Below are 12618 nucleotides of genomic sequence, written 5' to 3'. Positions count from 1 at the left end.
CCTGAGTTTCTAAGAGTAAAACATAAAGTAATTGTATGAGATAAAGTACTGGGCCCTGGGCTGTATCTTAACCAGTGTAGGAATGTTTTCATTAAATTAATCCCACTTTCTCATAAATCTTTTGTATCAATATTTAGATATTTTATTTTGTTTTACTATTCTGCCAAATCATGTAACTTGTGTTTTGGTTACCTAGTGCTGCTCTGACAAGAATATACCACAAATGGGATGGCTTTAACAAACAGGAGCTTATTCTCTCACAGTTTGGAGGCTTTAAGTCCAAGTTCAAAGTGCCAGGCTCTAGGAGCTAGGTGAAAGCCCCTCAACCTTGGGCTTCAGCTCTGCCTCCTGCTCCTGGCCCTCTGAAGCTGGAGGCTTTTCTTCACTCAGCTGCTGGCTGCTGAAGCTGACAAGCCCAAGGTTGAAAAGTAATAAGACCCAGTCCTGATACTACCAAACCACATGGCAGGCCTTAATTCAAGCCCATTAAAAGTCCCAAGATCAGCAGAGCATGGCAGGCTGCTGAACAATAACTCGGCCACATGCAGGCAGGGTTCAAGTGTGCCACAAACTAGAGACCATTCCCAAAGCTGTTTCTTATATATGGGAAGCAGACCACCATCCCTAAGGCAGCTACTCAGCTGCTTGTGGTAGATCCCACCACAGAGTTGATTGCCAGTCTCATCATGGGGAATAACTACCACCAACTGCCAAGCTATTCAACCAGGCCCAGCCAAGTTGACATAGAAACATACACACCATACTCTTGCCTTCCATATTGGAGGCAAAATGTGTATATGAATCAATATTATTGCCATAGTATAATTATATTTGCTGTACACCTGATATTTGATAACTATTTCTGTCTTTTAGTTGAAATTTATAAGAATATGTAGTCCTATCTAGACAGTAAAGCACAGTACAGTCTGTGAATGTAAGTACAGGACCATGCACACACACACACATTATTCTGAGCTTTCCTAAATTTTATCAGTTGACAACAAATATAAAGCATGTTTTATGTAGACATAGATATTACAGTTTTCTTGGTTTATAATTCATCTTTCCATTTTGGGCTATCTTCAGGCTCTTGTCATTTTAATATCATTAAAATAATAAAGAATCAGGGAAGGGAAAATCACTAACTGGTTCATCAGCACATTATCACTAAGGCATAGGAAGGCACGGAGAGGTGCACAAGAGTTACAGACAACAAAGGTAAATAGTATTACATACACGAGTGTGCAGTGTTAGTAATAACATAATAATCTATGAGTGGATACAGAGGCAGACAGACAAGCTGAACAGGTAAGGATAGGTGAATGGAACCATACCCGTGACCATATATAGGTTTGACAGAGGCTATTTCTACATTCTGTTTGTGTGTGCTGTAAATATATGCATGTATATGGTAGAGCAACCAGGGGCAAAGTTATGGAAACTTCTTAGCCATATTGAAACACCTTCAAGTAATAAGTCACTGTGCTTAGGGGGTTAGGACCACAGTCTCAGAAGACAGTTAATTCAGTTGGCATAATAACATAGTTTCCAAAGACAATGTTCTGCATCTTACCATGGTGAGTAGTAACAAGGGTCTTAAAAGCTAGTGAGCAGCCGTCTAAGGTACAAATATTGATCTCTCTCCATCTGAAGCAAAGAAGAGTGAAGAAAATCAAAGACACATGGAACAAATACAGTCCAAAAGACTAATAAACCATACAAACTTCGGCCTCCTCGACTCTGAGATCGGAAGAACTAGATGGTACCTGGCTACCACTACCGGCGCTTGGAAGGGAGTCACAGTAAAGGTGCTAGATAGAGTGGGAGGAAAATGTGGAATAAAACTCAAAATCATAAAAAAAAAAAAAAGACTAGACTTACTGGTGACAGACTGTGGTCCCGAAGACTGTGGCCCTCAGTCACCTTTCAAGCCTGGAACTGAATGAACCTTGTGAATCAACTTTCAGCCAAGAAATGGACATGCCTAGAAGGTAAATAGTAACACTAAAGGGGTATGCACTCCTTAGAAGAGTTGGCTGGCCATAGGCAATCGAAAGAGCAGCTTTTGCCCAGGGACAAAGCTCAGAAATCAGAAAGGGCCAGGAAGGGAAGATGAATGGCAGTGGGAAACCCCAGGAGGAAGTGGAAAGAGTGCTATTACATTGTAGGGATTGCAATCGATGTCACAAAACAAAATGTGTATGAATTGTTGAACTCAAAACCAGATTGCTCTATAAAGTTTCACTCAAATTATAATAAAAAGTTTAAAAAGAAAAAAGCAATATGGTAGCATAGTGGCTAAGACACTTGCCTGCTAACCAGACGGCTGGCGGTTCAAACCCACCAGCCACTCCTCGGAAGGAAGGTTGGGCAATCCTACTTCCGTAGTGATACTGCCTCGGAAACCCAAGGAGGGGTCGCTATGAGTCAGGTTTGACTCGACGGCACATAACAACAACAACAACAGAATCCATTCTGATTACAGAAGCACTTTGTAAAAGGTAAAGTGTAATACAAAGGTTGGTTTTTATGGAACAAATTATTAGATACGGTGTATATGTTTCTTGTCCTCTGCCTGTGTTGTTTAGATATCAGATGGAAAAACAAGTTCTGGGGGAAGTCAATGGAAATCCTGCCTGTTGGAACACTGAATGTCATGCTTCCAAAGTAGGTTGCTTTCATCCTCCTTTTGGCTTCTTATCTGCTCTTATAAATCAGAAATGAAAAATTTAAATCCTAAAATGTGCCAAGGATTTATTTCTCTATATGGCTGAAGTATCTGTACACTTCAACAAAGTTTCGAGAATGGATTCCAAACCTCAATAAGAATTTTAGCATACCTATCAAAGCTGCCTATTTGTCTATTCACGTCTTCATTCATCAGTCAACAACAGGTACCTACCATGTGCCAGTCACTGTGCTAGTTTGCATTTTATGGGACCCATTCTCCTTTTAAGTCATTTCTTTCCTATATAACTTAAATTTCTATTTTGAGTTCATTTTAGATCCAAGGATTATTATTATTTTTTTTAATTTTTAAGTTATTTTGTTAAGGAAGAATGGTTGGTTCCTTTTATGTTTTTGTTTTTGTTTTTTTTTAAGAGAATGTTGTGAATAAAGTTCTTAAATTAGTTGAGGTTTTTAAAATTAGGTTTTCTTTGTGGCCAAGGGCTTGTTTTTATTTAGTTAGGTATTTTGTTTGTTTGTTTATCTGGCTGGCTGGTAGATTTTATTTCTGTCCACTTAAATGACAGAATTTGCTAGTGGGTTGGTGGATAAAGGGGAGGGGAGGAAGGTATCCCCAGGACTACAAAATAAACTTTAAATATTTATAAATTTGGAATGAAAGAAAGATTTGCCAACTGTATATATAGTACCTACATCATACCCATTCATTAATTTTATAGGAATTTAGGGATTTAGAAGCATTTCATTAAAAATATATAAATAATATGCAAACTTAAATGTGATTTTAAGCTGTCATCTCATTTGTTGGCAGAAATTCTCATAACCTCACTCCTCAGAATTTGTATTGGACTGTGCCATCTTAGTCATGGTAGTCAGTCTTTTTCAAAGAAGTATTCACATCTTTGGTTTTAACTTGGAATATGAAACAATGTTCTCAGAGTAATCTTTGTTAAATGCATACCTTATCATGCCTCTCCTCATCCTTGAATCCTTCCACAATGCCCCACTGCTTACAAGGTAAATGCAGACTTCTTGGTATGTCAGTGAAGGAAGGCCTACCCTGCTCTGCCTCAGCACACTTCTCCAGCCTTGCCACGTGCCACACCCACTTACATGTAACACCACCACCAGGTCCCCAGAGCATCATGCTCCTCTGGCCTCTGTGTCTTCTGTTGATGCTTTTCCCCAGCCCATAATACCATCCTTCATATCTTAAACCAAACCTTCCCTCCTCTAGCAAGTCTTCCTTGAATGAATGAATCATGTCATCAATATTTTTGACTCCATAGAAACTTCCAAGGAAGAAACGAGGGAAAAGGAAGCTTTGACCAAAGAATATTCTCAGTATAAACAGTAATATATATTTGTGACCTTCACTCTTTTTAACCAATGGTAACATTCTTTCTTCATTACCAGATATGGAGATTGCTATGTGTGGAATAAAGTCACCACGTGCATACACAACATTCTCAGTGGGAGGAGGTGGATAGAGCATTATGGAGAAATCACCATCAGAAATACTAAAAGCAGTGTTTGTATTTGCAAGCTCACATTTGTCAAGGTAAAAAATATCAGACAACAGAGTATAGGGCAAATAGTATAAAACACTTACCAAGAAAGAAGTAAAATGATTATCTTTAAACAGCAGCAAGTGAGCCTGCTCTGTAACTTTGGTGCTTAAAGACGTCTTAGATGAGAAAGCAGAACCAACTGATGGAGCTGCCTGAAGCAGTGGCCTCTCAGTGTGTGGATGGATGTCCAAAAAGCGCCATTTCAAAACAGAAAACATGAATGATTAAAAAAAAAAAAAAAAAGCAGCCAGTTAGTATTTCAATAAGCAAAATTCCAGAAAATGCTTTTTGCCTGTAACAAGTCTTCTAGTTAATATTTCTATTTCTATTCATACTTTATTATAGCATATTCACATGATCTTTTTTAAGGTAACTAATTATCATCTAGGAGCTCTGATAGTGTAGTGCCTAAGGCACTTGACTGGTATCCAGAAGGCTGATGGTTCAAACCCACCAGCCACTCCTCGGAGGGAAGGTTGGGCAATCTACTTCTGTAGTGATACTGCCTCGGAAACCCAAAGAGCAGTCACTATAAGTTGGGTCCGACTCAACGGCACATAACAACAACAATAACAAATTATCATCTAATTGTCCTTTTCTGACAATTTCTGTCAAGTATGAATAGAGCAGCCATGCAGATCTAACTATGCCACTATTATAGTCCAAATAAGTCCAAATAAAAGCATTACCTTTATTAACAAGAAAAGATGTTTGTGATAGAAATGCCCACAGAGCACCATTTTCCCTCCATATCACCTTCGTGTTTGTGCCAGTGTGCTTCAGAATCCATTGTGGTATATGAACCCTCATGATCACATTCTCATATGGTAAACAGATAACATTGGAGTCTTAGTCAAACCATTTTATACTGTATTGGAAGATCATGTTAGTTTTAATTTAATATCTTTATTTTAGCTCAAGATGTTCTTTTTTTTTCTTCTCTGGTGGTGTAGTGCCTAAGGCATTTGACTGCTAACCAGAAGGCTGGTGGTTCAAATCCACCAGCCACTCCTCAGAAGGAAGGTTGGGCAATCTACTTCCATAGTGATACTGCTTCAGAAACAAAAGGAGGGGTTGCTGTGAGTCAAATCTGACTCAACAGCAGTGCATTTGGTTTTTATAGACTCATTAGATGGCTCAGAAAGGAAGGTCATTATTTGCTTTGTCTTGCTGATAAAAATACATGTGTGCATTTGGTTTTGTGGGCTATGAGAAACATCATTTTAAGCCTGCAGCTAACATTTGCAGAGCCCAGGACAGGAGTATAAATGGAGCTTTCTATACCATATGTGTAAATATTTAAAATATTATCAGTTAACCCAATAAAATATCAAAGAAAATATATTCTGTCCTTTGACCTTGATAAATATGCCTTTTATTTATTTCTTAATGTGTTTTATTGAAATATAATTTATGTACAGTGAAATACACAAAACTAAAGTGACATGGGTCAATGCAGTTTTTTTTTTTTTTTGCAGTGTTCCCTCCCCTCCCCTTCCATCTCTGACAACCAACAAAAAAGTTTCCCACCATATATAAACCTTTCCTTAACCCTCCACAACAACAAACTAAAACTATATTTGTCCTTCTGTGATAGTCTTACTTCACTGAGCATAATGTCCTCCAAGTTCATCCATGTTATGTGGTGTTTTACAAAATAGGCCTTTTATTGCAAACTGCAAGGCCAGGTTGGACTATTCAGAGCTCCATACTGGAAGCATGACAATGTAGGGAGAACCAGTCCTAGCCTATGGCCTTCCCCACTTTTCTTGCCACCTCCAGTGGTGTCCTGCACTGCTCACACACATATATAGGCGTTCGAGCCCACATATCTAAGTTCTGTCCATGCTCCCTGCGCACAGACACCTCTTGACCACCCACCCCTCAGGCCTAAATGTGTGCACACTTGTGAGCGGTCTGCCCTTGGGTGGACCAATCCAAGGAAAAGGCCTGTACAGGCTGTGGAATAAGCTCAGAGCCCTTTGGACAGGGAACTGTAGAGCCCTGGGTACTTGGGGCTTCATCTAGAAGATGCATCATGGGCTTCAAGTCGGTAGGTTTCCACAGACTTCTCACCCCTTGGGGAAGAGGCCCAGAACAGAGTCCTCATGATAAAATATAACAGTTACAAATAACTATGAAAATTATCTCACAAACCCCTTCCTCAGAATTGCCAAATTAAATTCATTAAAATCCATGAGAAAAGAGAAAATACAAGACAGGAGGATCTGAGGAAGAAATTACCAACCTATGAATTAATATTAGGTTATCAGGACTGAACCTGAGCCTTCTCTATTTTATGCTACCAAGATATAACAGAGTAGAGATTGCCTCTTTCTTAAAAGTTCAGCTGTCTAACTCTTAGAAAGCCACCATTCTATTAAAAGAAGGGAAAAAAAATTAAGATATCTTAAAATGGTTTGAGTAACTTCAAGATTAAGAAAATTTCCTATATGGAAGATAAAAGATTGGCACTGTTGAAGAGACTGGGTATCTTAACTGGGGATTGTCTTTTCCAGGTGAATTATTGGAATTCTAATGTGAATGAAGTCCAGGGCGTTGTGATGGATCAGGAGGGAAAGGTGGTGCACCGGCTGTTTGGGAAGTGGCATGAAGGGCTCTACTGTGGTGTGGCCCCTTCTGCAAAGTGCATCTGGAGACCAGGTGAGACCAAGAGTGAACGTCCGATTATCCCATGTAATTCACCTTACGTTTTCTTTAATAGTGAGATTGAAAATGTAGGTGGGTAAAGGTGGATGCAATATTTTGTATTTGATAGGAGGAAGTTCTAAAATTTATGCCAAATTTCTGGCCAGAGATTTTGGCTCTCTATAAAATCATTCCATGTATAATGCCTGCATCTCTAAAGCTAGGTATATTTATTAAACAGTTTAGATAGTTGAAATCAAACTTAAATCCTTCCTCCTATTATTTATTCTCTGTTTTAATTAAAGAACAGCATGTAAATATCTATAATCCTCAGAGTCAATAACTCTCCAGAATAGTGATCTTTTCACTGGAGCAGCAAAAAGCTGCAATATTTTGACATTTAATAAAAGACATCAAAATAGTTCTCGTAATATACTAACATTTAATTGATTGTCAAATATAAATGGAAGAAGTCTCTACATGACATTTATTTTCTTTGGAATTTTGTCAGTTAATCCCTAACTTTAATATTAGTTGTTTGTTTCCTAAAAGACATTAATGAGTATTTAAATATCCTGCTAGTAGAAGAGTTCATTCATTCATTTCAGCAAATATTTATTGTCTACTATATATCAAGGAGCTCTGGTAGCATAGTGCCTAAGGCACTTGACTGCTAACCAGAAGGCTGGCAGTTCAAACCCATCAGCCACTCCTCGGAAGGAAGGTTGGGCAATCCTACTTCCGTAGTGATACTGCCTCGGAAACCCAAGGAGTGGTCGCTATGAGTCAGGGCCGACTCGACGGCAAATAACAACAACAACAACAACTATATATCAGGCTTTATTCTGGGAGCTTGAGAAACATCATTGGGCAAAGCAGACAAAGATCTCACCTTACAGGACTTAGTTAAAAAGTACCAATAAATAATTAATTTTGATCCCATGTTTTTCTTTTCTGAAGGAAAGTAAATAATAAGTGTTTCTGGCAAAATCTTAATGTTTATAATTAATCAGGCTTGCATTTAGTAAGGCTATTGAATTTTTGAAAGAAAAATTATGGAATAGTTAGCCAATGAGACTACTATGAGTAAAATTTTATTTTGAAAGCTGGGTTTTATTATTACATATATGAATCTATCAGTTCTGATGATCAACGTAAAGTTTACCACCTAGCAAAATGTAACTGATTTCATTCACTTGAAAAATATGTGTAATCTAGTATTTATGATTGTACAGATTTGCTACTAGTGTGGTTATTAATGAAACACAGGGGTAAGTCAGCTCTGTAAGCCTTGTGTCTCTCAGTAGTGGTCCATCTGTCACCCTCCAGGTTCTATGCCAACCAACTATGAGCTCTACTATGGCTTCACAAGGTTTGCTATTGAGCTCAATGAGTTAGATCCTGTGCTGAAAGACCTCCTTCCACCAACAGATGCACGATTCCGGCCAGATCAAAGGTAAGGACGGCAGTGATATTTAAGATGTACACAGGTCATGGCATGGGACTACAGAGGTCATGGAGATTATCTTCTCCACCGTCATTATTTGTTCATTAAGTCATTCTGTTGCAAACCATTAAGTGCTCAACTACTAGCCAGAAGGTTCTAACCCACCAGAGGTGCTTTGGAAGACAGGTCTGGTGCCCTCCTTCTGAAAGGTCACAGCCTTGAAAACCCAGTGGAGCAGGACTACTCCATATATTACCACGAGTTGAAATCAACTCAGAGGCAACTGACAACAACCACAACACTAGGTAAAGCAATATTTATAGGTTGATCATACCAGAATATTCTTTATCTCTAAAAAGTTCCTCACAGAAGATAACATGGATATTTTTCAACAAAAAGTTTTATCTCCTCCATCTCTCCAGAAGAAATTACTGGTTTATAAATGCAATGGATTCTCTCTCCTAAATCCAAAATTGCTCGTTCCCCAGTGTTATTAAAAAAAAAAAAAAAAACACCTTCTTTTCTCCTATTACCCTGTAACAAGGAGTACATTTTACACTAAATAATAAAAATATTAAATGACAGGGGCACCAAGAAATGGTTTGAATGAAAGACTGGAATTTGCCCAACATGGTTTTGATGCCACAGGGTATGAGTGTGACATACTTAAATACATTCTGATTATTTTTTTTATTATTCTTACATAGTTCTGCCTTCTTTGCATCCTATATTTTCATTCCTACTGGATAATCTTACTTTTCCAAAATTGCTGTATTATTGTTAACTGCCATCAAGTCAGTGCCAACTTACAACAACCCTAAGTACAACTGCACCAATCGGTTTTTTATTTCCAGTGTATTTTTGACTTTATTTAAAAAAAAGATTTTTCAAAATCTTTTCAGTATGGAATGGTCTACTATTCAGCCCTCTTATATTCCCACTCTCTCCAGAGCATGCACTCTCCTATTTAACATTTAAATTTATCAATAATTTCCTGTATAATATGAATCATATTATATCCCTATCCTTTGCTCTTATTTTGAAATTTAAATATTTGCAAATTACCATTGGGTCTCTTTAAATTGTTTTTTCTTTCTCAATTCTATTTTAATATTCCTTTCCTGAATTTCATTTGCCATTCATTTCCTGTTCTTTGACCGTTTATATGGGAGCTCTGGTAGCAAAGTGCGTAAGGCATTTGACTGCTAACCAGAAGGCTGGTAGTTCAAACCCACCAGCCACTCCTGGGAAGGAAGGCTGGGCAATCTACTTCCGTAGTGATAGCACCTTGAAAACCCAAGGAGGGGTCACTATGAGTTCGGCACTGAATTTTTGTTGTTGTTGTCATTAAGTTTGTTTGGCCTTTTATAACTTTCTCCAACTGTTACCTTTCTTCCGCCCCCATCAATTTTATTTTCTCTAATAAAAACAGGGTAACTCCTTCCCTCTTAATTTTTCTTAGATAGATGACAGCCATGTGCCATTCTCTATTCTGTGGTCTTTGACCAGTGTTTTTTTGTTTCACATATATTTTTACTTGTGGTAAAATATATGTAGCATAAAATTTACCATTTTAACCATTTTCAAATATACAATTCATTGACATTAATTAAGCTTGATGTTAAGCAACCATCACTACAATTCATTTTCAAAAGTTTTTCAGTGCCCCAACCAGGAACTCAGTACCCTTCAAACCATACTCCCTATTCACCCCTCCTATCAGCCCCTGATGATCACTAATAGACTTTGGTCTCTATGCCCTTGCCTATTCTGGATATTTTTTGTAAGTGGGATCATACAATATTTGTCCTTTTATGTCTGACTTATTTTAGTTAGCATACTGTTTTCAAGGTTGATATATGTTGTAGCACGTATCAGGACTTCATTTTCCTTTATGGCTAATTTTTACCTCTGTACCGTAATACTACAGTGGACACTGGAGTACAAGTATCTGATTGAGTACCTACTCTTAATTCTTTGGGGTTAACAAGTGCTTTTTGATAATACAGAAAGAGAGCACAACTTGTCACTTCATGCTGCTCTAACCCTGGACTCTCCAGCCTGCCTGAAAATCTCAAACTGTAGAGCCCCCATTGGCACAGCAAAGTCTTCAAGGACCAAATCACTTATCTGTCACTCCTACCATTATATTGCTATACTCAGTAATTCAGTCCACATACATAGAAAGCATATTGATTGATGGACAGACAGAAGTGGTGTGGCCCACCTGTAGCTTCCAGCCAAGCAGTAGACAGGCATACTAGTTGAGCATTCACCTGAGGTAGATACACTTCTTGGAGAGAACAAGCAAGAGAGAAAGAATGGCTGCTTAGGCACAGGGAGACAGCTCAGGGGGTAGGAGTGCATGGAGAGATGGTCACAGGGAAGTGGTACCTATCAGGAGGAAGTGGGAGAGGAGATGTTGCATTTTGCTAAATTGTGGTCAATGTCATGAGACAAAGTGTATGTGATCTGCTGTATGGAAAGTGTATTTGCTCTGTAAATTTTCACCCAAATCACAATAAAAATTAAAAAATAAAATTAAGTAGTGTGGCCTAGGGCACTACCAGAGTGTTACACCTACAGCAACCAGAAGATAATTTTGTGAAAATGAGATTATTATTCCCAGGAAAGAGGACAATATATTAAAAGACCAACTTCTCTCTGCTTAGATTTTTAGAAGAAGGAAATTTGGAAGCTGCCGCAGCAGAGAAACAAAGGGTAGAAGAACTTCAGAGATCTCGAAGACGATATATGGAAGAAAACAACCTTGAACATATACCAAAATTTTTTAAGTAAGTCAATTCAATCAGATAGATAGTTAACGTTTTGCAAATGCATAAACAATGTAAAACTCCAGGTGAAAAGAAAATTCGAAATAGTTTGGTGTCCAGAGAATTTAAAGGTAGAGAAATTAAACTGATTTTGGTAATTTTCCTTTTGGCTATGGAAGTATTAGATCAGATATCCCATAAAAAATAAGCTCTCCTTTGTAGAATTTTCTTTTCATGGACAGCAAACAAGACTGAAGATCTTGCCTAGAAGACTCTGTTCTTCAGTTATACTGTTTAAAATGATGATATGGGACCCTACTGCCCACAAGGTCATCCTGGCTTGATTACTGTTTAATTTTATTTCTAATGTATGGAGCTTATCTTTGTTCTGATTTGGCCTCACTGTGGTATGATTATGGGTGATTATTGCAGGATTATGTTCAGGATTGTATATACATCACACAGATTAATCTAGTTACCAAATTCATCTGTTGCCCTCCAGAACCAGAACAAAAAGCTCAAAATAACCTCATATCCTTAATAGTTGCTATTTCATGACTGTCCAAGGTGGAAATGCAGCTTTACCCTTCAGATGTCTAAAGTGCATGCTTTGAAGATTGACTGCAGAGGCCCTTACAGCTAATACTTTTCCCCACAAGTGGGTCTGGGGTCTGAGGCCTCGAGGTATTAGTGTTAATATTTGTATGTGTTTGGTTGGGGATCTTCACTTCCTAGTCCTGCCTAACTCACTCACTGCTGCTGAGTCAATTTGACTCATACTAATCCCTCCTTGGGTTTCTGAGGCAGTTATCTCTATGGAAGTAGATTGCCCATCCGTAGAGATACCTCCTCAGAAACCCAAGGAGAGGTCACTGTGAGTCAAATTGACTCAATGGCAGTTAGTTCAGTGAGTCCTGCCTAGAGATGATTTATTCGTACCCTCAGCCTCTCTCCTCATGACGCTATCCACTATCATTTCAAATATGTGAGTTCATTCCTGGCCAAAAATACTCAATTCATCAGTAAGCCAATAAGACACTAACTGACAAAAAAAGTACTGCATGTATGTACATGTCGTATTCACAGAGGGTCCAATTATCAGTTCACCTTGATGCAAATTGTATCTAATGTTTGTTTTTTATATTTTCACAGAAAAGTTATCAATGCCAATCAAAGAGAAGCCTGGGTTTCAAATGACACGTATTGGGAGCTGCGAAAAGACCCTGGGTTTAGTAAAGTAGACAGCCCTGTTCTTTGGTAAACTGAGAATGTAGAGCTAGCCAACATATCACACTTTGAATGAATAAATAACTATGCACAATTATGTTTCTTATAGCTAAGCGTGGTTTGTGGGTCGACAGAAAACCTACCATTTGCTTTTCTATTCATCTTTATAACGGACTTTCAGAAGTGCATTAGACAAGGCCCCTAACCACTTTTGGATCCTTTCTGTTTTGCTGCAACCATATTCCTTAAAAACATCCACACT

General features: G+C 38.2%; 1 protein-coding gene across 1 annotated transcript in view; it reads left to right on the top strand.

Moving 5' to 3' along the window:
- The window catches only part of OSBPL6 (oxysterol binding protein like 6), a 104313-nt gene extending 91923 nt beyond the window's left edge, over positions 1–12390 (top strand). Inside the window, exons 20-25 of the mRNA XM_042782250.1 lie at positions 2589–2667; positions 4105–4249; positions 6779–6923; positions 8238–8364; positions 11028–11150; positions 12282–12390. Of these exons, the coding sequence (XP_042638184.1) occupies positions 2589–2667; positions 4105–4249; positions 6779–6923; positions 8238–8364; positions 11028–11150; positions 12282–12390 (728 nt within the window). The remainder of the gene's footprint in view (positions 1–2588; positions 2668–4104; positions 4250–6778; positions 6924–8237; positions 8365–11027; positions 11151–12281) is intronic.
- Positions 12391–12618: the final 228 nt, after the last annotated feature.

Source organism: Orycteropus afer, unplaced genomic scaffold (genome assembly GCF_000298275.1).
Source record: "Orycteropus afer afer isolate SDZICR_OR568_19922 unplaced genomic scaffold, OryAfe1.0 scaffold00001, whole genome shotgun sequence".
Classification (NCBI taxonomy): Eukaryota; Metazoa; Chordata; class Mammalia; order Tubulidentata; family Orycteropodidae; genus Orycteropus; species Orycteropus afer.
Note: the sequence above shows the minus strand (reverse complement) of the source record. Positions and strands in the feature narration are given on the sequence as shown.